General features: G+C 36.9%; 4 protein-coding genes across 6 annotated transcripts; 2 read left to right on the plus strand and 2 right to left on the minus strand.

The window, feature by feature from the left end:
• The first annotated feature begins 384 nt into the window (after window positions 1–384).
• On the plus strand, window positions 385–4731 carry LOC110784968 (uncharacterized). The gene is made up of 3 exons (XM_021989410.2): window positions 385–593; window positions 812–948; window positions 1571–4731. Exon 3 carries the CDS (start codon window positions 1635–1637, stop codon window positions 4599–4601), a length of 2967 nt encoding a protein of 988 aa, XP_021845102.1. The 5' UTR covers window positions 385–593; window positions 812–948; window positions 1571–1634; the 3' UTR covers window positions 4602–4731.
• Window positions 4732–4878: 147 nt separating this feature from the next.
• On the minus strand, window positions 4879–11211 carry LOC110784967 (putative disease resistance protein RGA4). 2 transcript variants are annotated; one of them, XM_056833619.1, is made up of 3 exons: window positions 10867–11211; window positions 8608–9189; window positions 4879–7976 (listed from the first exon to the last, which is right to left on the minus strand). In XM_056833619.1, exons 2-3 carry the CDS (start codon window positions 9098–9100, stop codon window positions 5023–5025), a joined length of 3447 nt encoding a protein of 1148 aa, XP_056689597.1. In that variant the 5' UTR covers window positions 9101–9189; window positions 10867–11211; the 3' UTR covers window positions 4879–5022. The 2 variants fall into 2 exon arrangements, with proteins under 2 accessions (XP_056689597.1, XP_021845101.1); XM_021989409.2 differs by lacking the exon at window positions 10867–11211 and having other exon boundaries at window positions 8608–9424.
• Window positions 11212–12184: 973 nt separating this feature from the next.
• On the plus strand, window positions 12185–23237 carry LOC110784964 (uncharacterized). 2 transcript variants are annotated; one of them, XM_056830794.1, is made up of 14 exons: window positions 12185–12443; window positions 13666–13789; window positions 13880–14014; window positions 14397–14900; window positions 15141–15342; window positions 15716–16063; window positions 16196–16831; window positions 17113–17894; window positions 17988–18073; window positions 18173–18391; window positions 19776–19904; window positions 20039–20407; window positions 21123–21238; window positions 22536–23237. In XM_056830794.1, the coding sequence occupies exons 1-14, from the start codon at window positions 12325–12327 to the stop codon at window positions 22631–22633; spliced, it is 3867 nt and encodes a 1288-aa protein (XP_056686772.1). In that variant the 5' UTR covers window positions 12185–12324; the 3' UTR covers window positions 22634–23237. The 2 variants fall into 2 exon arrangements, with proteins under 2 accessions (XP_056686772.1, XP_021845099.1); XM_021989407.2 differs by having other exon boundaries at window positions 12192–12443; window positions 13682–13789.
• LOC110784966 (PI-PLC X domain-containing protein At5g67130) lies at window positions 23227–26271 on the minus strand. The gene is made up of 8 exons (XM_021989408.2): window positions 25986–26271; window positions 25724–25855; window positions 24933–25070; window positions 24756–24854; window positions 24318–24621; window positions 24007–24230; window positions 23802–23888; window positions 23227–23490 (listed from the first exon to the last, which is right to left on the minus strand). The coding sequence occupies exons 1-8, from the start codon at window positions 26088–26090 to the stop codon at window positions 23473–23475; spliced, it is 1107 nt and encodes a 368-aa protein (XP_021845100.1). The 5' UTR covers window positions 26091–26271; the 3' UTR covers window positions 23227–23472.
• Between the last annotated feature and the right edge of the window lie 533 nt (window positions 26272–26804).

Raw genomic sequence — 26804 nt, forward strand, 5'->3', positions numbered from 1 at the left:
GCAATTCGATTTATATACATAACATATACTCCGTTTTTTTTTTTTGAAATAGTAGTACACTTTTACTTATCATTTACTATAAGATTGCCGTTTATGTATGATAAGTTCATGACTTGTTCGTATTCCCACCCGTATTATGCTATGTGTAATTTGTACTTCCTCCGTTTAGAAATAGTTGAACCACTTTGTATTACTTAAATATACGGAGTACTAAAACATGCATCCCAAAAAAAAAAAAAGTTTAGTACTAAAACACTATCAATGTTTTTTATGCTCCACAAAAAACCTTATTAGCAGCAATATTATCTCCAGTCAGATCGGGCATTGGCCCCATACCCTGCTCAAACGGTTTGTGTCTCGTCCTATCAACCAATTTTCAATTCTTTCAGTCCAACAAAATAACAACAAAATAACCAAAAAATAAAATAAAACTAAAACTTTTTGGTTTTTTTTAGAGAGAAAAAAGGGGAAGCTATTTCTAGAGAAGCAAAACTCAAAAAAGGTTTGAACTTTGAAGTTGTAAAACCTCTGAACATTTTGGCAAAAAGGGCAAGTCAATTTTAATCTATAAATCTACCCCATCTCTATCGAATGTAATTTCAAAACTTTATTATATACACATTTTTTGATTATTTTCATTCTCATGAATGGGTCATTTTCAAATCTGTCTTTTTTATCCATCTTAATCATTACTAAATAGAAACCCCATCAATCAATTTTCTCTCTACTTTTCACAGATTAATGGGGTTTTGTTAGTTTTCCAGATTATTACGAAATAATTAAATGCCCATTTTTCTTATTTTTTTTTCAGGTTTGCTAATATTGCAGTAAAACTCTGCTCTACTTATATAGTGAAACTGTGATTGAAGTTTCTGGGTTGCTTAAGTTTGATTGAAATGAGCAAGGAAATGCCAAATCTTTGAGGCAATGTTTCGGGTTTTGAACCAAGTAAGTTTTTTCCAGATCTAATATTTGAATTTTCTAATGTTGATATTTGTTCAATACCTGTGATTGAACACTTGATTGTTTGTTTTACTTCAATCCTATACTATTTTTTTGGATCTACGGTTTTTTTGGTTTCCATTATTAGTGAAAAATGCACTTAATTATTATTAATTTTTTTTTTTTGAGGGAGGTGTTTATTTAGAATGTGTGACTAAGTCAGTCCAATCATAAGATGTAAAATTTGGGTTTGAAAAATGGGGATAAATTAATGCTAAAATGGAGTCAAATGATGCCAATATATGCTAATCCACTTGGGGACGACATGGTCATGTATTAGGTGATGATATCTTTTCATAATGCTGCCCCACTTATAGTTCATATGTAAGCAATTGAGAATATAAAGTTTCTGTTTTCTAGTTTTTGTTGGTTTTATGCACATAAATTTCGTTCCATTTGTTTATGCAAAGTAGTTTGTGAAATGTGTGGCCAAAAGTCTTTGTCCTTGAAGAGCTTCGAGTTTCATGATTTTACGTACATTTTGCTTAGAACAACTGTTTTTTTTCTTCTACCCCTAGTGTTGGATATGGGTATTGTCTGAGATTCAAGTTTCTGTTTGGAATTTCAGGAAAACGGTTTACTTGTACATATATGGCACAGGAAATCTTCCAAGAGGGAAATAGTTAACAAGTATGGATCTTCGAGAAGAGTCCTCTAAATTAGAGTCTTTAGCAGGAACTACATCAAGAAGGCTTTCATCTGCATCTTCTGTGTTTTACTCAGCTAATCCCTCTCCGTTCTTTTCACCAAGCTCACCAAAGTCTCAGTTTTCAGAGTCTAATCGCACTGACGTACCACTCGAAGATGTCAACATTTCCAGTAAAGAAATTCCAGACCCTGAGCCAGAGATGAATGTAAGGCTTCCTTCATCAGACATTCCAGGTTCCCAACTGGCAGATGATCTGCAATTGCTCGAACGTGTTTCTTCCTCAATGGGAATATCCAATGAAACGGCCTCCACTCATAGCCAAGGTCGATGGATTGAATACTCGAGGCCTAGAGGGAGACATAAGAAAGTCGTGAGACACTTTGGAGTGCCGTGTCCTCCAAATGCGGCTTCTCTGTCCACCAGTAGAATTAAAAACAGTGATGTGTATATTGGTTTGTATGGAAGAAAACCTCCACTTTTGAGATTTGTTAATTGGTTGCGTGCTGAGCTGGAAGTTCAAGGGGTCAGTTGCTTTGCTTGTGATAGGGCTCGGTGCAGGAACACGAGGAAGCAGAAAATTGTGGAGCGAGCAATGGATATTTGCAGCTATGGAGTGGTGATCATAACAAAGAAGTCATTTAAGAATCCATACACTATTGAGGAGCTGAGATTTTTCTCAAGTAAGAAGAACCTTGTTCCTGTTTTCTTTGATGTTGCTCCTAGTGATTGCCTTGTTAGGGATATAATTGAGAGAAGGGGAGAACTCTGGGAGAAACACGGGGGAGACTTATGGAACTTATATGGCGGGTTAGAGAAGGAATGGAAAGAAGCCATTTATGGTCTGTCTCGAATTGATGAGTGGAAATTGGAGGCACATGATGGTAACTGGAGAGAATGCATATTAAGGGCTGTCACTCTGTTAGCGATGAGATTAGGAAGGAGAAGTGTGGTGGAGAGATTGAGCAGATGGAAGGAGAAGGTAGAGAAAGAGGAGTTCCCTTTGCCTCGAAATGAGAACTTCACTGGTAGGAAAAAGGAGTTGTCAGAGATTGAGTTTATGCTGTTTGGAGATGTTACTGGTGATTCAGAAAGAGACTATTTTGAGATCAAGACTAAGCCCAAAAGGAGGAATGTGACTATTAGTTGGAGTAGGAGTAATTCAATGGAGAGGCAGAGAGAGGGTGGTAAGAAAAAAGGTAAAGATCCTGTCATATGGAAAGAATCGGAGAAAGAGATTGAGATGCAAAGTGCCAGTTTCCCTCAACAGCAGCCTCCTAATATACCAAAACCAAAGATTGGCAGAAAATATGCTAGAAGAAAAAGATCGATGAAAATTGTATACGGCAAAGGTATAGCAGTTGTGGCTGGGGAATCTGGGATTGGAAAGACGGAGCTCCTTCTTGAGTATGCATACAAGTACCATCAAAGATATAAGATGGTGTTGTGGATAGGAGGGGAGAGTAGATATATTAGGCAAAACTATTTAAACCTCTGGCAGTTTTTAGAAGTTGATGTAGGAATTGAAACCTGTGCTGGAAAGAGTAGAATAAGAAGTTTTGAAGAGCAAGAAGAGACGGCTATGTTCAGAGTACGCAGAGAACTGATGAGGAACTTGCCGTACCTGGTGATTATAGATAATTTGGAGAATGAAAAAGACTGGTGGGACCACCGGCTCATAATGGAGCTTCTTCCTAGGTTTGGTGGTGAAACCCATTTCATAATATCCACACGCCTGCCTCGTGTAATGAACCTCGAGCCCATGAAACTCTCCTACCTGTCTGGGGTGGAGGCTCTCTCTTTGATGATGCAGGGAAGTACGTCATCAGACTTTCCACTCACGGAAATTGATGCTCTTCGTGTCATTGAGGAGAAACTTGGAAGGATAACGTTAGGCCTTTCTGTTGTCGGAGCAATTCTGTCAGAGCTTCCTATTAATCCCACTAGGCTTTTAGATACTATCAACAGGATGCCTTTAAGGGATTTCTCATGGAACGGTAAAGAAGGTAATGCACTGAGGAAAAACACCTTCCTTTTGCAATTGTTAGAGGTTTGCTTCTCAATATTCGACCATGCTGATGGACCCAGAAGTTTGGCAACAAGGATGATTCAGGCAAGTGGCTGGTTTGCACCAGCTGCAGTTCCAGTCTCTCTTCTAGCAGCAGCTGCTCACAAAATGCCAGAAAAGCACAAAGGAACTCGGCTATGGAAAAAAATCCTGCGTTCTTTGCCTTGTGGGTTTACTTCCTACACCAAGAGATCTGAAGCAGAAGCGGCTTCCATGTTGTTGAGGTTTAATATTGCAAGGAGTAGCACCAAGGAGGGATATATTTATTTGAATGAAATTGTCAAGCTTTATGCCCGTAGAAGAGGGGTTACCGGTGTTGCTCACGCAATGGTGCAAGCTGTTATTGGTCGGGCATCTGTAGTTCATCATCCCGAACATTTATGGGCGGCATGTTTTTTGATATTTGGGTTTGGAAATGATCCTATAGTTGTGGAACTCAAGGTCTCTGACTTACTTGTTCTGGTAAAAGAAGTTGTTTTACCGCTTGCTATAAGGGCATTTATCACATACTCACGGTGCAATGCAGCTCTTGAGCTCCTCCGTTTGTGCACGAATGCACTTGAGACGGCTGATCAGGCATTTGTGACTCCAGTTGATAAATGGTTGGACAAGTCCCTTTGTTGGAAACCGGTTCACACCAACGCGCAGTTAAATCCCTCTTTATGGCAGGATATGGCATTAGCAAGAGCTACTGTATTAGAGACAAGGGCCAAGCTTATGCTGAGAGGAGGACAGTTTGACATTGCTGATGATCTGGTTAGGAAGGCTATTTTTATTAGGACTTCAATATCTGGTGAAAATCATTCTGATACTCTTTCTGCTAAGGAAACCTTGGCCAAAATTAGCAGGCTTTTAGCAAATGTTCAAGCACATACCTCACCATAGTTTTTCATTCTTTTTTGTAACCAGAAAATTTACATTAGGAGTATACATAGTGTTCCAAATAATGTCATGTTTAACATCTCAGGGAATTTATCTTACACCATTTTAATACTCATTGAGATGCCATTCTACACTTCCGTTACTCGTTTTCCGTCACTTCCAGTTTGCACCAGATTGCCTACTCTGTTTTCTGTATGACAGGAGATTGCATACAGCCCTTTAGAAGTTAGTTATGTGAGATTGCAACAAGGAAGTCTGGTTAGATTTTATAGAAACCAAATGCCAAAAACATGTCCAATAAATTAAAGGCGATCTTAAACATACAGTTTTGCAGAGGGTAAAATACAAGACTTGGATTGTTCTTCGTACTTTTTAAAAATAAATTATTGTAAACTAGAAAACTTTCCAAATGCAGTCGGTGAGATCAAATAATATTGAGTACAAAGTCTTTAATGTTGGAAATCTTGTGATGCTCTGTCCCGTTAACCTTGACGGCTTTCTCCAGCAGGGGGCAGTCTTGAATTAGCAAATAGCTTAATTTAGTGAGTCGCTTGATGGCATCCTCTGTCGGTAGTTTCTTCAAATTCTTGCACCGGGCAGGATACAATGAATCAAGAGATGAAAGGTTTCCGAGCCAATCGGGGAGATATTCCATACTCTCAAAGTCACAAATTACCAGTCCTTTCAGCGTTGTAAATTGTTGGAGTTGTTCTGGAAGACTCTGCAACTTTTCCCAACCATACAAATGCAAAGTTTTGAGAGAAGTGATTTTCGAGAGGAAGCTCATATCTGGAAATTCATCTAGTTCATAATAACTTCCGATGTGCAAAGTAGTAAGGCATGGGAGGTGGTATAACCAATCAGGTGGGTGACTTATCATCTTTGTCATACTCGTAATGCTGAGATTACAAAGACGACTTAATCCTGTCAGGTCTGGAAGTTTCTTTACCTTTGGACAATTACTGAACCACAATCTCTCCAGCGACTTGCAATCTAGTAATCCCTCTGGAAAATTTGTTAAACCTCTAATATCGAAAATGTCAACTTGACGCAACAAGCCAAGACAGCTGAGGTTGGATAGAGACACCAGGTTGGGGCAGTAGTTTATTTGCAACAGCTCAAGGGAAATCAACTTCGATAGGCTCTCTGGCAAATAACTCAGATTCTGGCATCTTTTTATTCTCAATGTTTGGAGAGATGTACAATATTCAGCCAACTCCTCTGGCAAATGTGTGATTTCTGTTATCCCATCAATTTGAACAACTTTTAGACAAGTGAGAGAACCTTTGTTGGATAGTATCTTTGACAAGAGAAGACTGCTAGTGGTGATGTTTGTAACAGTCAGCTGTTCAAGAGAGGGGAATTTATATGGAGTTGTTTTCAATTCAGGACAGTCTTCTATTTTTAATTCCTCCAACAAAGGAAAAATAGTCCACTCCCCCGAACTTGGCTCAACCCATTCTGTTAATTTGTCAAGCCCTAATAATTCAACTTGTTTCAAGCTTGGAAAATACATCACCCCAGAACTGGAACTACTGCTTGCACCATACAACTCAACACCTATACACTCCAAGCTTTCCATATTTTTAATCTTCAGTTTTTCAAGAAAAGGCAAGTGCCCTAATGTTGGCAACTTTCGGCACCTCCTACAATTAACAAGCTCTATTATCTTTATCACATCCATTCTCATCAACCAGGATGGAAAGTTTTCACCCCCATATCTTTGAATGGTCAGAAGTCTCAAGTTACGGTTTGGCTCCAACCCATCTAACACCTCCTCATGTTTTACCCAGTCGTTGTCGTTATTCCAGAATAGCCTCAACTTCTTAACTCTTGACTTCTCTGATAAACTGGCACTTTCAGCATCTTGTTTACTTTTGATCAGTTCAAGACCTCGAATTTCTAATTTGTCACTTATGTGAGGCAAACCTCCCAATTCAGAAATCTGGAATCCCCCTTCACGCACCCCTAAAATTGGAAGAGTTTGCAAACACGTCAACTGCCCAATCATCCCTGCTGGTAAACTGATTAATCTGTCAATATAAAGATGCCTCAGATTAACCAAGTTACTTAATCCTCCAGGTACCTCCTCTAGTAGATCACATCCCAAAAGATTCAAAGTTTGCAAGTTGTACCATTTAGTAATAAATTCAGGCAATACCTTTATTGGGTTATATACCAAACTGAGTACCTTTAAACACTTCAATCCAGCAATAGATTCTGGAACCTCTTTTAGACCCGTGTCTTGTAAATTTAATACACGCAGGTACTTTACATGCTTCAACAATCCTCCAGGTGAATTCTTATATATGACTAGTGTACGTAAATTTTTAACTGCCACTTTGTCTTTGTCCCAACATTCAGTTTTCAGTTCCTTACGTTCATAGATTGCCAAATGTCGAACATCAGATATGGCTGTCACTGGGTTACCTGCCTCCAATATTAACACTTGGTGCTTCGAAACTGAAGTTGCTAGGTCATGCACTAGGTCATGCATACCATACCGAACTATTTCTCCAATTTCATCCCTTAGTGCTACATGTAAGAAGGAAATACTTAACAATGCATTAATATAACCTTCAGCAATATCCTCCATCAAGTCTCTACTTTCAGATTGTTGGACAAGGCCTAAAGCCATCCACTTCCATATCAGCCAGTTTTTATCCATGTGATAACTTTTAAGACTAGTAGCACAGAAACAAAAACATTTCTGCAAGAGTGGAGATGACAAATGCTTGTAGCTGAGCATCAAGGATGGTAATATCCCAGTTCCATCCTGCGGTAAGTCCCATATCTCACTTTGTTCAATTTTCTCCCACTCGTATGGATCACTTTTTGTTTGCAGCATTCCTCCAATGCTCTTGATTGCAAGTGGAACTCCCTTACATTTCTCAACAATATTTTTACCAGTGGTTTCAAATATAGAAATATACTCCGGGGACATATTTGCGAAGGCAACTTCCTTGAACAAAGACCAACTATCATCTGCCAAGAGTTTCGGCAGGTGATGGACAAAAGCATGCATTTTATGTGCTACATCAGTAGCTCTAGTTGTCACCAAAATCATGCTTTCATGAGAACCACCAATACTTTCAAGTGAACTTCTCGTTGCATCCCACATCTCTTGATCTTCATCCCAAACATCATCAACAACAAGTAAGTACTTTTTTCCATCTAGTTTATTCTTGAGTTTCCGTACTGCTATTTCGCTGCTGCTGACAGTCTCACTACTACTCATATAAATGTACTCCACCATTTTGTTTAATATCCCTTCTGTGGTGAAAACTGTTGGTGCGACAACCCAAATTCTTTCTGTGAAATTATCCGTCACTCGTTTATCCTCAAATACCTTTTTCGCTAGGACTGTTTTTCCAATACCTGTCACATGCATAAGTACCAACTACCTTAATTATGTGCAATAAACTATGTTAACTTACTAATTATCCAAAATAAATTACATGCTATCTGTAATATGTACTGCAATACGGAGTACTACGTACATTGTGTTAACACAAATTCTTATTTACAAGTGGTGTACAATAAATATTGTATACCGGAGTAAAAGTTAAATCAAAATGCTTAAAAGTTAAATCAAAATGCTTAAAAGTTAACTCAAAATGCTTAAAAGTTACCCTTATGTATGTAAAAGTAATGTATTGTTTAATGATAAAAGTTTTTATTTTATTTTTTCAAAATCACTAATAATGTGTAAAATTAATCATTTAACCCTTTAAAAGATTTATCTATCAACTTTTTTTATAATAATATAAAAGTTAATTAAAACTATGTTAAAGTTACAAAAAAAAAAACTGGTTAAAAGTTATCTTAGTGTACAATAAATTTATTATACACCTTTGTATCAACTACCTTATTTACATATTTTCATATTAAAATTATTTTGATGACGCATTCCTACGCGTCGCCCATATGTACCATTTAAAATCAGACACTTAGGATTGCGACTTTTATCATCACCTGTAAAGTAAAATCATATGAAGAATCTTAATACCTCCAATTCCCATGATGGCAATTACAGAGAGGCGGTTACTGCTGACATTGTAGGAATCCTGTGAAGGGTTGCACAGTTTGTCCACCACGGAATCAACATCAGAATCTCTGCCAACAATCAGGGACATATCTACATTTCGTCGAAGATGCTGTAGACGATCCTCTGCAGCCGCGCCTTGGCTGGTAATAATGTTTGTTGCAGCTGGCAGTGGGGAGTGCATTAGACCCCTGAGCTGAGAAATGGTTTGAGCCTCTTTCAAGGCTTCGTCAATGTTGGTATTGATCCTACTAATCCAGTTGCCAATCTTACGGCGATAGTAAAGCCGTTTCAAAGGCCAGAGCAAGTGCCTTGTCTTCCCAGTTTTGGGCCTTGTCTTCATGACAAAGTCGCGCTGCTTCTCATAGGCCAACACATCCAGCATGTCCTCCACATTGTATAAAATGCTGACTACATTTCTAAGCCATGATTCCACTGTTTTGTCTGCATCATTCATCTTAAGCACAATGCTTTCAATTGGCTGAATCTTGCGCTGGAGCTTCTTGAGTTCTTTTCTGAAGCCCCAGACGACGAGGTTGATCTCATCTGTGAACCAATTTTGAAATGCGTTAACCATGGGTTTCGCAGTCTCCACCAAAAGCGGCAGAACTACAGATTCCATTTTTTTTTCTTAATTTTTGTTTTAGTTCTGGATGGAATTAACAGATGAAAAGGGTGATGTTTATTTCAGAATGAACAAAATGCACTCAGTTCGTTCCTAATTAATATTAAGTTAAAGACTTAAAGCAGTGCACTCGTTCCTTATCCAAATATCGTCCACGAATGTTATTTTCCAAGTGGGAGGGAACGAAGGAAGCCTACCCCAACAGTCAGGTACACAGCTCACACTGACTGATACACGCATTGTATATAGACTTTTCTACGCCTCCACCCTTTTCATCTATCTAAGACAAAGAAAATTGACAAGTGCTTTTACCATAGGTATTAGTTCTTGTTTTTTTATGATCTACAAACAGAGATACTAAAATATTCTAGCAAGCGAAAAAGGTAGCTTGGTTAATTGGTTGATAAAATCATAATATGGGAAGTTGAATGCAGCTCACACTGCAGTGACTAACTGACTACTCACGCATTGTAGACTTTTGTACGCCCTTTTCATGATTTCATCTAAGACGGAAAGGAAAATGACAAAGTGTTTTTACCGGGCAATTACTGAGGTTGGCGTAGCGGCAGTCTGTGAGGTATTTCATAATACCTCACAGGGTTATTTTCGTAAATTTACACCAATATCAAACAAATTAGGAATATGACAAAATGAGTAGCACAATAGGAAAAGGACAAAATTAATAAATAAAAGAGAAGAGAATGACAGAAAAAGAGGAGAGAGAAAGTGACATGAAGTACCATTTCTCTTTTACAATGTACCATTCTTTAAAAAACAAGTACCATTTTATTTTAAAATGTACCATTCTTTAAAAAACAAGTATCATTTTTTAACAAAACACCATTTGTTTTTTACAAAATGTCATTCTTACTTAAAAAATACCATTTCATTTCATTTCATTTTTTGTACCATTACATCATTTGTTCGATCCATAATCGGTCTAAAAAAATATGACAGCAAACAGTTTTGTCTTTTCTCTATTTTGTCTCTTTGTTGGTGTTATGTTTTTGGTGATACATCACAGCATGGGATTTTTACTTCCTCGGCAATTACTAGCTACGGAGTAGTTTGAAAAGGAAATTATACAGTAAAAAACAATTCTCTATCAGTCCTTTAATTTAGCTCCGTGTAGGACCTTACAATTTGTCCATTTTGAAAATCGCAAAACTTATTACAGCAAGCTTTGCAGCAGAGAAGTGTTATATGTCCCTCCCACTTTTTGCCAGCCTTAAAAGGCACGGACTATTGCACTTTGAACTTAATTGGCTCAACACATTCTATTAATTTGTGAAGCCCCCATAATTGAAGTTGTTTCAAGCTTGGAACTTGGAAGACCCTAGGAGAGTAGGAGACCCTCACATTAATTGAATTATTTGCCTAATTTAAACCACAAAATGAGAAATTTCAGATTCAAACATTAAGACCCACAATTTCTCATCATATCTATTATCATATCAACAAAACATAACTTCTGGGATAATATCAGAATTTGCTACTTTAATAAGCATAAACGGTAACAAATTCACTCCACTAATCCATTTGCATAAATAACTTAATACAAGTAATTAAAAAATAACTTTAAAAATAGAATTACTTGCCTGAGTATCTCTGGCATGAATTTTGTCATCAGAATCAATATGGGCGCCAAAAGGGTGATTAACCCACTTCTGGGATTCCGCCGAAACGACGTCGGTGTGAGAAACTGAGAATTCAGGAGAATTGAGGGCAATGGTTTTTTCCAGGCCATTTGAGCAAAATTAAGGGTTTGTTTTTCACAAATTCAATGGTCTGGGATTCAACGGATAAAGATTCGGCTTTGAGAAAGGATGAAATCAGCAGCTTCATAGTAATTGGGGTTCGGTTCAGCAGTGTTATTTCCAGGCCATTTGAGCAAAATTCAATGGTCCGGGATTAGGGATAAAGATTCGGCTTTCATAGTAACTTACTTATTTGTGCTGAAAATATTTGAAAAAACTTATTAGTGTGTGAATTTATATTATCTGACTTATCTGAACTTATTTTGTCTAAAATAAGTTAAAATAAGTCAAATAGAATAGGGCTAGATTATTCAATATTCTATGAGACACTAATAAATAAGAACGGAAGGAATAATAAAAATAATAATAGTAGTAAGTAAAGATGGACATTACAATATAATTAATAGTAATATTTAATATTATAATAATAAAATAAAATCATTAAAGAATAAGATGAATATAATACTGTTTTTTGAACTGAATTGCACCGCAATTCAGCCCAAAAGAACATAGCCTTTATCCATGTCTTATTAATTGTCACAAGTTATATAACTTTTTTTAATTTTTGTGCCTAGGTAAACCATGAAAATAAAAGGGAAAACGAGGGAGTATGTTGGGGCCTTTCCGAGTTAATCTCATTGATTGGAAAAAAAATTCCAATCAAATGACATTTTCGTAAATAATTGATGATTTTATTATGAAAATGCCATTAAATGTGGGTTAAAGTACAGTGACATGTCATCAAACGTGGACCACATGTACGGTCATTATTGTATTTTCATAACACATCAACAACTATATAATATACAGTCAACAACTCACAATATAAATAAGTTTCTACTAATAAACAATCTACAACTATAAATATACAGTCAATCATTTACCAATAAACAATATTGCATTTTAGTAATTCATCAACAATCATAAAATATACGGTTAACGACAAGTGGTATACAATCAACATGAGTAATATGCAGTCAATAACTACAAATATACAGTCAAAACTTAACATTATACCATATACAATTTTCGGATAAAATATTTAAGAAAATGCCATTGGATTGGAAATTTTTTCCAATCACAGAGATTAACTCGGAATTTCTCAGTATGTTGAATCTTAAACAAAAATAAAAGCAAATAAAATAAAATAAAATGGAGGGAGAACCTTTTTCATTCCCGCCATCACAAAACCCCCAAATTCAAGGTCACTATCCTCTCTTCTAAGTTCTAACTCAACCCTCCCTCTCCCAAAATTCTCCATCTTCCTCCATTTCTCGAAGCGCTCGAGTTTGTTGTTGAATGCAGCAACTTCAATGGCGAATCCAGACGACGAATCAAAATCAGACAGCATCGAAATCCTCTCCATTGGAGCTCTATACACCGGACCTTGGGACAAGAAGTACTGGAGCTCATCTAGGGTTTGTTCCTCTCTCCTCTTTGTTATGAATTCAGAGATGCCGTAAAATTTTCGAACTCATTCAGAAATATGTTAGGTTATCTCAATCGATTTCCATTTTGTATTTTATCAAAATGAATTTCTCCAGTCGCGGTGTAGAATATGGAATTTTTTCAGAGTTTCATTCAAATTTGGACATGCGATCATTGAATAGGCATCGCCATTGGTTTTCTTTAGCTTAACTAGGTTGTATGATTTTTTTTGCGGATTATGTCTAATTTGATAGTGAAGGTTTGATTTGATAGTGAAGGATGTGAAAAGAATTAACCTAGTTTTGAGCTTAAACTGCGTGATTCCTGCAACTCTCAGGAATTTATGCGTTTCCTGCTTGAGTGATAGTTAGAATTAGCCTCAAAACTTTTAAGTGGCGGTGATGGTTGAAATGGTTTGATATTTTGTTAGTAGGTTGTAGCAGATGGAATTGATTTTTGAACTTAAAAAAAATGTTATGTTAATTAGGTTAAGCAATGATGCCTGTACTGACCTGAGATGGATACATAGTTTATAGATAAAAAGGCTTGTCGTAAGTTTCAGTTTGTGACAGTGAGCCGGTGCCATTGCTAGCAATTCATGTCCTCTTTGGATTGGTTCCACAAAAGACCGATTTTTTTTATTTTATTGCACCTTGCCTTTGTATTTCACAGGATTTGTTGAGTTCTTTGGAGTTTGGAAGCGCTGAGCTTTATAGATATGATGTAAGGTGCTAAAGTTTATGCGAATGGCATTATGCTTTACTATACATGTAATATGTAACCCTATAGAGGTGGAAGCCTCATGGATGGGATAGGTTTAACTGAATGGTAATGTCTTTTTGAGCAACTTAATGTTCCTGGATTGGTGAACTTTTTTATGTAGTTTTTGACACTAGTAAGTGGATACCTGTGCGGAGGTAATAATTGTAGCTCAAAACTTCGTCCATTGGTATCCTTCATGATTAACCTATACAGTTACAGAATATCTATGATTCTCCAATGTTGTTTGGGAAAGGAAAAGTTGGTAAAATATTTTCCTTGTTTTCTTCATTAAGTCTGACTTGCAGGTTGGGGTAGGGAAGGAATTCAAGAAAGCAGGTTATTGAAGAGCTTTAGTTAATTGATGTTTTTGTGGTCAATTACTTTGTATACAATATGCTACTACTGTGAGTCTGTGACTGGTATTTCCTATTTGCCAACTCTTATGCACAGAATAAATTTCTGTCAGGGGAAAGACCGATATCCTTATCCAGTTGGTTACCAAGCCCTTCGGACCCACAAAGGGCTCGCTTATAAGATGGAAATTCACGAGGGTTCAAAAGGGCCCTTATTTCAAGTCAGTTAGTGCTCACTTTCTGATTCATTTTTTAAGATAGTGAGATTGAGGTTTGGGGTACCTATATTTGTTTTCCTTTTGTTTTGGTAGATTACCTCTAATGACAAACAACTTGGTTCTGGAGAAACACCGGACAGGGCATGGGACAACTTTCAGAAGAAATGCTTGTCTCGTGTCAAGCTTTGGCATGGGAAGAGATCTTCTGGAAAAATTGATGGTGTGGAGGTAAATCTTTACTCTTCTGGTGTACGGAGTATAATACATCTTACTTGTTGAAGCAGCCTTGAAAGATGCATTTCCTAGTCTAGTAAACATCATTATTCAGCTTTGAAATTGAATTATTGAAAGCTTTGTAACATAAAGTTTAATTCAATAAAATTTTTTAGCTTGCTAAACGGGAAAAGATTTTCAAGATAAACAAATCTTGTATTATTTCAGATTATAAGATTTTAATTATACCTTTTAGAATCTTTAGCTTTCTATAACGTCAGATATATCCACGGGAGTCCTGCGAATACTTTCTTCGGCAAAGAGTTAGTTTGTTGTTTAGCATGCCATTTCTACATGCCCTGTCAATTGTGTTTCACTGTTTATGTACAATATGCAGTTTTTCGGGTTCAAAAATGCATTGGTCCAGAGATTACTTCGGGAGCTGGTAGCCACTGTAAATGATGCCTCTGATCGGAGTTCAGTTTTTACCAACTGTAAAGAAGCTTCTTTGATAGGTCATGATGCAGGGCACCTTATTACACAAAAAAAGCCTGATTTAAGGTCCTGTCTTGAGAAACCTACTGTAAAAGGTAAGAGAAGCAGATCCTCCAGAGGTACAGATATAAAGTCAACTTGTAACAGTATCCAAGGAAGATGCCAATCTCCACAAGGTAATAATTCCAAGGTTCTATATGCTGCTCCTGTGAAGACGGAATCAAACATGGAGCTTGGAGAAAATGTTTCGTTATCAGCTCATGTGTTGCCTGTAAAGCCCAATGGAGTTCCTGGTGATCCAATAGAAGAACATTGTTTGATCCAAGTGCAGAGTGAGCTTCCTAGTATGAAAACATGCGCAGCGGCTTCCTCGCAAGATATAGACATGTGTCCAGATGGTAAACCTGTAAGTTGACTGTAGTCTCTTTGAAATCCTTTACTAGCAATTTGTAATTATTTAAGTAGATAGGTCTCTTTTATTTTCTTTTGTTCTCCACATGTCGCATCAAATAGTTTTTATTATGTAACCTAACTTTTTTAAATGGCAGTGTAGACTGTAGAGCCGTAAAGGTTATACATGGAATGATGGATTTCTTCAGCGAAAGTTGTCTGACATTTATTTAGTTTTCATTGCTTACTTTACTAGGAGGAGTTCCTTAATGTTCCACAGCTTGACAGACAATGTATTGAACTCCAAGGAGTTTGTTTACCTGTAGCAACTGAAGAAGGAAGTCAGAAGATTCAAAATTCACCTGAATTGTTAGAGTCAAGGTCTCCACTTCTGAGGGATTCCCAAGCGAATCATGTTGGTGATCTTTTTGCACCTGATACCTTTGAAACTCAGGAAGGTATTCATAGTTTTCAAGCTTGTTTACAAGTAATTTTGTCAGAGACACAAAGACTTCTCATTTCTCCAAAAACAAGCCTAATCGCCTGGGTGGGAGGGAATATAACCTAGTTATATCAATTTCTTGCACTAAAAATGTGCATGTGTTAAAGCTATGATTTAGGAATTCACAAGGTTCCTCTTATGTCAATTTCTTGCAATAAAAATGTGCATGTATTAAAGCTATGATTTAGGAATTGATTATCTACACAAAATTCCTCCTTCAATTGATTGTCACAAGAATCCCAGATTCCCAGGGTAAAGAACGAGTTGAGTATCAAATATACTTTTGAATTGTTACTTTTCACATGGTAATACAGTTGTTTTCTATGCAGAAATTACCCGTGCTCCAAATTCTGGCAGCTGCGTGGGAGAACAGGTCACAATAGCAAATGAACCAGTTGCTGATTTGGTCATTTCCGAGGAGAAAAGAACAAAATCACATTCAGAGGAAGGAGATTATTACTGGAATGACAATTCTGAAAAAAGTGATTTTGATTCTGTTGATGAAGATATAACTAAGTCAATGATGGCACTTCTACTACCGCTATCAGTTCCACTTCTTACATATACATCACGAAAAAAGAGGAGAAAAACCAAGTCCGTCAAAGATTTATCTTGTGTGCCAAAACAAGAAAGTAATTTGAATGGACCCATCTCATCCGCTGATGTCATATCCCCGGGTATTGTTCATTATTTTAGCTGCTTTATTGTAGATTTGATTCTGGCACTTCTGTTGAATAAATTTGAAACATCAATTGGGCCTGTTGTACTTTTTGTTCTGGACAAAGGATGACGATCTTGTTATTTTGCAGGCGGAATTCTTGCTTGTTCTGGTTCGGATGGACAAATCGAGGCACATCTGCCGAGTGTCTCAATTGATTCGGATCTGTCGATGATGGAAAATCTCAGATATGTTGTTCCAGACAGTTTAGATACTGACCAATATGTAGATCATGTAACCAAAAATCTACCACCTTCTGATAATGCTGACGCAGTTCCAGCCAATTTACAGGAGGAGAAGCATGAACCTGATAAAAAAGGGTCATCTCCTGCCCCTAATACAACCAAGTTGTCTCATCAAAATGAAACCACTGGATTCAAAGAAAATCTTTACTACGTTGTTCCAGAAAGTTCAGATAATGACCGATATGAAGACTTTGTAGCCAAAGAGCTACCACCTTTTGATAATGTTGAAGCAGTTGCAGCCAATTTGCTAAAGGAGAAGCATGAACCAGATAAAAAAATGTCATCTCCTGTACTTGATGCAACCGAGTCGTTCTCTCATCAAAATAAGGCCACTGGATCCAAAGAAATTCTCAGATACTTTCTTCCTGACAGTTTAGATGCTGACCAATGTGAAGGTCGTGTAGTCAATGAGCTACCACCTTCTTATAACGCCGAAGCAGTTGCACCCAATTTGCAGATGAAGCATGAACCTGATGAAAAAGGTAAGTGAATTCCCAATTACCCCCCTTCCATTTTCTCCTTGAAAATGTAATATCTATACCCTTACTAATTCCAACATATTCAGTGTTCTATGGCTAAGTTTTTATATAGGAACAGTGACTGTTTAAATATTTTGGTGCAATATAGAAAGTCTAACTCCAGTCTTGCCAACTGAAAACTCTTTTAACGTTCATAGATGAAAGATCTATATGACGATATTGGACAAACGTTTATTCTGACTGAATTGCTACAAGTATAGATAAGGTCAACTGTGGTTTTACAGGGCCTAGGTTTATCTCTTTACCTGGAAAGCAACAATGTTCTCCTGCCAATACACTTCCAAAGATGGGAAAATGTGGTGCTCCTCTGTCAGAGAGCATAATTTGCAGGGATATTCAGGACAACTGTATTCCTGAAATACATATCAGTCCTGGGAACTTGGTGTCAGCCAATTCTTGCCAAGATAGTGCATTCGGTAATAGAGACAACAGTAAAGCTTCATTCAGTGGAGTTGGGCCTGGAGGACCAATTTCCAATTTGCAGAATGATGATGTGGAAGATGCTTTGGCTCAGAACGGTGTACTGCAAGACCAAGCATCAAGTTTTACCTTCAATAAGAATCAATTCAGTGATGGTTGCCATTTCCATGTGGAAAATTCCAAGGCATACATAAACAAGGATAAGATTGGAAGCCAAAATTCTGATTCAGTGTACCAGTCACCAGACCAAGGAAGAGGTTCTTCCCAAAATTTTGCATCGCATATCAAGGAAGATAAAGCAGAAATCCATCCCAGTTGCCTGGATAAACAAGAGTTGAATGACGAGATAGAAGGCAATATGAAGCTTATTGGTCGTTACTCTCATCCAATGCGTATTTCATCAGTAATGTTGATAAGAAAATCACATGAGATCTACATTTGTGTTTCATGTGGTCTTCTGGAAGAAAGAAAAAGGGATTTGTTTCTTTACAAGCTATCAACTACAGAACCTAGTCTGTGGAGACCTTGTATGATAGGTTATACTTCTATGAGCCTGCCATCCCTGAAAGATGAATTTTTCAGAGAAGTAAGTAATCAAATATGTATCAGTCCTTTAAATCCTTTCTATTTGTATGAGCCAGCAGGGTAAGTTGCCTTTTTCTTCCATCATCTTTTTCAGATTGCAGTTGATAAATCTGGATTGCAGTTTATACCAGATGGCAGAGGCCTGGTTTTAGCAGATTCCATCAGGATGCCTTATTGCAGGTTTAAATCCATTCACACTCCCCTCCCCCCCCCCCCCCCCCCCCCCCCCCTGCAAAACTGCAAAGGAATATCAATATAATTCAAGTTACATTTGTTCAGGGAGAAGAATCTTCATTGTTTGTGTCCAAAGTGTGAATCTTGCTGCTTCGAGGAGAATGCTGTAAAGATTGTACAAATCAAACTTGGCTACATCTCCCTTGTGGTGAAGCTAAAAACAATTTTCCCTGTTCATTATGTATTAGTCTGTGAACCTGATCACCTGATTGCTGTGGATGAGAGTGGAAGAATCTACGTGTGGATTATGAATTCAAACTGGAGGTGAGTTCTTTTATCTCCCTTATCCTGCTTTAATATCAGAAAATCTAGGGTTCATACTTCCAGAGTATTATTATCATTACCCCATTGCCTCAAAGAGGCTCCCGCAAGTAGGGGGAAAGGGGGGGTCGGACGTACGCAACCTTACCCCTGCAATTGCAGAGAGGTTGTTTCCAATTGACCCAAAAGCAATAACGGGACGGCCATCTTCTACTTCATGGAAAGGAAGCGAAGAGGTTTTAAGAGCCATTTTGATTTAGTCCATTACATCCGAGAGTATTTAAGAAAAATAACGACTCGAGCTGAAAGTACTAGGATGATAAAATTTATGTTGTTGATGGACTCAAACCTGGGCTTAGGATGAGATTATGCCTAGCTCAATAACTCAACTATCTATTATATCCACCCCCCCCCACACAAGTACTATTTGTATTATTCTCTAGTTGCTAAGTTCTCATAGAAATCTAGCTATGTAAATCTAGCTATGTGTTACTACTCCTTGATCTTGGGAGTAGATTGATAGAATATATGTAAATGAGTATAGTCAATATTATCTTTGATAGAGTATATGTAAATTAGTATAGTCAATATTCTCTTAATTAGTCTCCTAACTGATAGCCGTAGATTGCGTTAGTTTACGTTACTCAAATATGTATATATTGACAACTAACTCAATAATACTCAAGGGATTATATTCTAATATCCTAACATATACATATTGACAACTAACAACTCAATAATACTCAAGGGATTATATTCTAATATCCTAACATAGATTTTAAAAAACCTTCTCAGATCTTACCCAACACACTACTTAGAATTGAAATGTGTTCACATATCATGTTGATCCACTGTATGTGGACCATCTTAGAATTTTCATCCCAACTTAATCTTCCTGCTAAGTTTTGGGGTGGGTATTAAGGAAAATTAACAGCGGTGAGCCATTTGCATGCTAGATGTGAATAAAATATTTGAAAGTGAATAGAGTGACAAAGTAGTAGGAGAAAACATTGGAATTGTGAGAGAAAAGGGTTGACGGAAAAGGTGTCAGCTGGATCAATTTAGAACAAGAAGGCTAGTATGGATATCAAAGGACCTATTAGGAGTCTCCATCTGGGTGTCAGCTGGATCATTTTAGAAACAACAAATTGGTTTTGAACAGATATATATTTCTTTTACCTTTGTTTGAATGCAAATATTAGTTTTATGCCTGCATTTCAATTCATTTTATAGATTATATGCCAAAGATGTTAACAATTCTAACAGTTGTTGACTTGCGAGTCTGTGTATTGTGTTTTCTTTCAAATTATTGCCGTCTCTTTTACTGTGATTTGAGAAGTTTTATTTGCATTAACAATTTCATATTATCATCTTCAATCATTTGCAGTGTACAAACAGAGGAGTATGTTATACCAAGCAACGACCTTCTTCCATCTCGCATTGTAGAGTTGAAGAAAATTCCTAAATCAGCTTCTATGGTGGTTGGGCATAATGGTTATGGAGAATTTAGTCTGTGGTATGAAATTTTTACTGAATAAGAAATTTCATTGCATGCTGCGTCAAGTGCATTTTTGTTTAGCCACAAAGTTGGAAACTTTATTGAGCCCTTAAAATGACTCTTCACTTTTTTCTGTTTTTGTTTTGAATTAGGGACATAATCAATCGCACTCTTGTATCGCGTTTTTCTGCTCCAGCAAGTTCAGTTTTTGATTTTCTACCTGTAAGTTTGTTTAAGTGGTCAAGTAAGGGCCTGTCTCATGACAAAGTTATCATGGAGGAATGTGTGAGGAAACTTGAGGAAGCAACTATGTCGTGGTTTTCAAGGCACAGTGGAATAAGTATCCCATGCCCAATGGATGGGGAGGATATTGCTGTCTGGCTTCTTATATTCACTTCATCAGAGTCTCATGCCGAATCAGCTTTCCACTCAAGAAATTACCATTTGAATTCAGATGGGTGTTGGAGGCTTGGTTTATTGATTAAAGATCTGGTGATATTGGGAGCCGCTCTAGATTCAAGGTGATTTGTGGATTTATAGTCTTAGTAATATTATTATGCTTCATATAATATGTTTCTTTGACGTTCATTTTCAAATCACAACTGAACTCCAGTTCTCAGACTGGGCCGTGGACCATTTGCATTCACTTCTATTTATTCTCTTATCCGTTTTCTACTTAGTTGGAAGAGTTCTTAAAGCCAACTCAACTTTGGATTACAATAAACTAGATCAAATACACTGCAAACTGGCTTTATTATTTCTTATAGAGGTGAAGTTGTTGGCCAATCAGTTGTTATTTCTGATAAGGGTCTATATAAAATAGCTTCTTTGCATTTTTGGGTTAAGGCTCAAGGAGACTCGATGATATTTTATGGGTAAGGCGCATATCTGCGCCCTTTCCCCCTGCATTGCCGCAGTCTTCCATTGGGGAAATGCCGAAATGGTATAATAATGTATTCCATTGTTGTGTTGCTCTTTTAATTAAGCTGAATTGTGTTGCTAAACGGGTCTCCTAAATTAGTTTTTGATTCATGAGATGATCCTTTCCCAACCTGATATATCATTTATTGTTTCTATGATTTTTGTGAATCTGCTCGGTTGTGTAAAACAAAACTTAAATAAGAAGAAACTAGAAAATTGTTTGCATGGAACCCTATTTTTGACAGACCTCTAATTTCATTTTACTGTGATGATTAAGTTTCTATTTCAAAATCAAAGTTCATTATTATGTTTCAGCACTACTGCAATTGATACATCATCTGGCACTGGGATCATTGGAACCCATGGAGGACAAGTGTATGTTTGGGAGTTGGCCACAGGAAGCAAACTGGAAACCTTGCATGACCTTGAAGGTAAGTTTCTTATAGACACCAGTTTATATCAATAGCAACGCATCTGAATCATGGTATCTCTCACCAGATTGCTATTGTATAGTACATATAATTCACTTTGTCCTGATAAATCATCTAGCACACTTATTCCCCCCTTCCTTTTCCAAGTCCACTTTCACACTCTTTCCGTATTCAAGGAAGTCCCGTGGAATCCCTAAAGGCTATTCCTAATAATTAAATATATTTAGCCTTCTAGGTCCCCAATCCCCATATACCTTTGCCATTTCTTTCAGTGTAACATAAGGTAGATAGCAAATAATGAGCTGTGTGTAGTTGTGTACTCTTGATACTTTGGTGAGGGAAATTTGTTTGTTGCTTGAGGAGTTAAGGATGTAACATTTAGTGACTTTGATATATTCTTAGGAACTTCTGTGTAGGATCTATCATCATCATCCCTAAGGCATTGCATCCTTCACCTTAATGAAAGTTTCTGGCCTGAAAAAGTGCTTAACTGTGCTGTTCGTCATCTAGTTAGTATGGTTGTACCTGTCAGCTGAATGAGAAACACTCATTTCTACCTAGTTGCTCTTCATAGTGAAAAGGACTTCATCATCAACACACAGATGTAGTCGCGTGCTGCAGACTTGCACACAAACTAAGGTTTAGTGAGACTATCATCTAGTCGAATTGGTATGTATTATGTAATGTTGAATTGAATAGAAGAGTTCTAATCATCTCATGGCATAACCTCTTCGCCATAATAACTTCCGTGGAATTGAAAATTAGTTGAATCAGTGTGATAGATTCCCTAGGTCCTTCCCCTCCCTTTTTCTCTTTTGTATTTTAAGATGCAAAATACCATAGAGAAAAACGAGGTGAATCGGATTCTCATGGGTATTTTATTGCCAGTATATTTTAACTTTTTAAGTATATTCCGAAAATTGTATAAGAAGACCGAACTATTAAATTATGATAATAAAGTGGAAAAATTCCAGTTTGCTAAATCACTCTGCAATGGCCATGAAGCACAAAGTAATTCTCGGCTTCCCTCGAGATTCCCACTTGACAGTTGACACTTGATGATCATGATCCTGACCACACCCGTGATTTTTTTTTTCCCGCAGTTGGCATATGTCTTGATATTGGTATCTATGTAAACTATAGTTAAGATTGTTAGAAATTAGACACCAGTCTCCCCAGCCTCAAGCAATTGACTGTTTGATAGGAAATTTGGTTGCTTTTCTGAGTTAACCTTGCATTTTTTCTTCTTCCTGGATGATTCGTTTTGTTACTTATTTGCTCTCTCTCTATCTCTCAGGCAATGGAGTCTTGCATATTGCTACTGATGACTCAACCTCATCTGCTGTGGCCATAGCCGGGGAAGGTGGTCAGCTGTGTATTTATCTCCGCACTTGAAATCTTGTCAAGAGTAATGACATCTTGTCTGTGCTACATCAGCATCCCACGTGCTACAAATGTATTGTATTTGTAACGTGATTATGACAACTGGTTCTTCTATCCCGACTGATGGTGGATAATAACACTCCTGTACGTGCATCTGTGATGGCTGTCCATAGTGGAAGGTTTACTAATTATGGCTGCTCGCTGCTCAACTGCTAAAACAGAAACTGCATCGATTTCAAACACTTATGAATTTTGTGCAGCTTAAGGAAGATTGGAACAGAGACTGCTTTTGACTGTATGAGTAGCCAACTAAATTTGGTAATCTGAAGTAAATGACAGGAATTGGCTTTTTGCCCAGTGTATGGATGGAGGGAGAGCACTTATACGGAGTACATTTTGGATGGGCTTATAAGCTGATAATGGACATGGTTTCCTGTGCATTAGAAGCAGAAACATCTCATAATGTAAATTCTTTCTTTGTAAACGTGGCGGTTAGTTTTGGTATATGATTGTTGGAAAAGTAGAGAAGATCTGTGTAGTTTCTCGCAGTAAACGCGAATTACTCCGTTCTTACTTTAGTCTTTGATTCAATAATAGATAAATACTTCGTATTAAACATGATGTTACTATTATTAGTGAATACCTTGTCAAAAGTACAACCAGACTCAGATTACATGACTGAGGTAAACAGTTAAAGCTCAGTTAAGCTACCCAACAGTGTTCCAAAATGGAAATAAGTATTTATACATCTAAACTCAACTGCTGATATCAAGCTTCAAAAATCCTTCGACTCATCCTCCCATAATTAATTAATTACGGATGTCTTCTAACTAGTAATTACAAGGCCTTGATCACCTTGGTGGTTTTGCCTGTGAGACAAAAAAGACATGGTCAGAAATTCTGAATGAAATGCAACTCCGACAGACTCTGAATTAGTTGCCATATCTTCAGTTTTTCACACCCCGTATTTAAAGAAAAGATATGATTTTACAAAGACATGACTATGGATTCCAAACATAGTAGTATGTAGCTCGGACTGAAGCTGAAGTTAGTCCGTGTTTGATAGAAGCAACAAACCATTTGTTTGAAATCCACGGGTTTATGAATCAGCAGTATAGGGTTAAGTTTCTGAAACTTTTAAAAAATCATAAGCAATATGATCAATTATCAGTCATATTACCACACACGAATGAATGTTAGGGGAACCACATAGCAGCTCTCCATTCAGGACATCAACCGCTTCAAACACCCCTCCGCCAGCACTCCTCTGTAGACATGTTTCTATTAGTCACACATGCAGTTGAACAGCATAATCTATGGTAACATACTAACATCTAAATCATATTTTGGATTATATCGAACTAATTTAGCCTCCCGTTAATTACCTTGTAGTAGTCGACAGCTACAAAGTTAGCCCAACGGTTACCAGCAGCAGCATAGCAAGTTTTTAGCATCTCAACCAGTTCTCTGGAGTTGTGCTCACATGCTGTTAGCTTCAAGGGAACTGTTTTGAAGTGATTTACTAATACCAAAGATTTAGAATGATCATTCAATGGAGACGACTCCTTACGCTTTGGACACCTTCCCGGTTCCATTCCCGTACTTCCAACTGCAAAGGAATTAATTTAAATTAAGGACAAAAATAATAAGATTAGACTCAAGAGAAAAAGATGATGAATGTCATTCATATCCTCACATTGGTTCTCAACCATGTAATTCCACTGGTAAGCAATGCCCTCGCTTGCTTCCTTGGTCCTATCGGAGGTGAATACAACAAGTCTCTGATTTTTGGCAATCATATGGCTAACCAAGGGCCAATCATTGCCATTCTTGGGCATATTTGAGGCAGGGAACCAATACTTCCTTAAGCCTGATTCCTCGAATTTTTTTGTCAAACCCTTTGGTGTCTTAACATAGTCTTCTAAGATAAGTGTTATAATTTCTAATGGATTTGATGTCATGAATGCTGAAATCTCCTTGAATGTATAGATGGCACGTTCCTTCAACCACGAAAACAAATTTATACACTTGATTATCAACATTTCAATCATATTGATTCTGCACTTTTCTTATCCTGAATTCCTGATACCTTATATCCTAATACCATTCATAGTAAAATCAGTGTAGTTCTTACAAATGCTGTATAGGAGTGGCATCGGCCTTTAAAAGAATGACACAACCATACATCTCCTTTATAGTCATACGTATCCAGCATCAGGGCTCGAACACCATTCTGCATACAAGTTCTCAACAATTTGTCATAACAAAATATTTCTATACAAAACACGAAAAAAGAAAGAAGAAAGCTCACATGTAGTTGTGCTGTGATGCTATCTTCTTGATTCCTGAAGGTTACTCTAGGAGCTTTGGTGTTGTGGCGCTCTCCATCAATGGCAAAGGAGTTGTGAGTAGTTAAAAATGCATATTTGTTGAAAGGCATAGAGTTATTCTGAAAGTAGGACGAAAGGAAAAGGTCATATAACAACTAATCCTAAATATAAACTACACTTGAAATTATAGAAATATGTAATTCTGAAAAACCAATTAATTTCCAATAGAACCAACTTTTTTTTACTGCAATTTTGTATATCAATCATTCAATCCTTCTTTAAGGGAGCTTGTAAGTTGTAACCCTCCCTTTTCTTTTCCCTCTATTTCTCTCCATTTTCTGTTATCCAAACAATGTGTAACTCAGTTGGCCAACTAGCTTTAGCTCTTTAGTTGCCACTTGGAATAGCTAAGGTAGAAAGCTAAACCTTTACATTAAAATCTAAACACATTCTTGTCAAATTAGAAGCTACATTGGTGGAACTCTTGACCAATTTCCGGGATAGGACCAAACGACTCTCTAGGTTTTTTCTTTCCAAAAACGCCCTCATATTTATAGTTGGTAAAATCTTACGAGGTTACCAGGTAGTGGACAAAAACATTTTGTCCGATCTCAGAAATTGGACACATTAACACGTACCCGTAACATTCAATTGTGAATAATCAAATGTAACATTTTAGAGTTTTGGGCATTCAAAACCAATTAAAACCTATCATGCAATTTATGATAACAACATTAACAAGAATCAAAACACAAGAAATAAAGTTGAGTACCACTAGTTTGAATTGATTAGTGGCAGTTGATCTAACACATTTTGAACCACTGAATCTTGGCCTTGGATATCGACATTGGGAACAGTACAATCCAGCACCACAATCTGAATTTCTAGAGCAACTTTCCAGCACCTGCCAATTCCAAACACAATTTACTAAAATTAATGCAATTATTAGTAGAATTAACCAAAAATAAAATTATATACGCATTTTACTTTGAAGAACATGCACAGAAAAAAGAAATAAAAAGAAGTAAATTAACCTTGCATTGTTTATTATAGCAAGAAGCAGAGATAAGAGCAGCATTGTGTAAGATGATTGATAACAGAGTGACTAATGAAAGCAAATTATTTGGAATAATCATCATATTTGTTTAAGGATTAAGGAATTTATATGAGATTTAGAAAAAAAATCTCTGGTTTAAATGAAAATTAGAAGATGAATGAAGTAGAGATATCTTTAGTGGGGAAAGTACAGAGTTTCACTTTCAAGTTTCAACAGTTGGATGGCTGAGATTATTGAAGCTGACGGTTACTTCTTACTAGGTGCTTTTTTTTGTGGGGGAAAAACGGGCAACTATTTTTGTGCAAGTTGAGGGTATGGAGGGCCATGGTTGTTTTTTGTTGCGTAAGGTGCGTTTATTCACATAATTCGGATAATTAAGGAAAATAAATAGTTATATGAGATAAAGTAATAATGTACATAGAGTGATTATGGTTGTTAATTTGTCTACCAAAACCGGAAGTAGTGGTGAAAAGAGATTGACATAAACTTTGGAAGGTCCTTATCTGCATCATTAATAATATTGAGAATTGCCCCAGAGATTTTCTATTGCTGATTACGGTGTTGATGACGCAAATTAATAATTATCATCTTTAACAACAACATATACTTCGTATATTTAATCCCTTAGAAAGAATATTCATTTGATAATGGTACATTTTCTAAGTGCCAAATTAGTACTTTTACAAGTAATATGTCCGAGTTTGATCCAACGTGATATATTTATTATAATATTTCATGTTCCTTATATTGTTGAAGTATGAAAATGTATTCATAAGAATCCATGAGAGAACGATGT

The sequence above is a fragment of the Spinacia oleracea genome, chromosome 6 (genome assembly GCF_020520425.1).
Source record: "Spinacia oleracea cultivar Varoflay chromosome 6, BTI_SOV_V1, whole genome shotgun sequence".
NCBI lineage: Eukaryota > Viridiplantae > Streptophyta > Magnoliopsida > Caryophyllales > Amaranthaceae > Spinacia > Spinacia oleracea.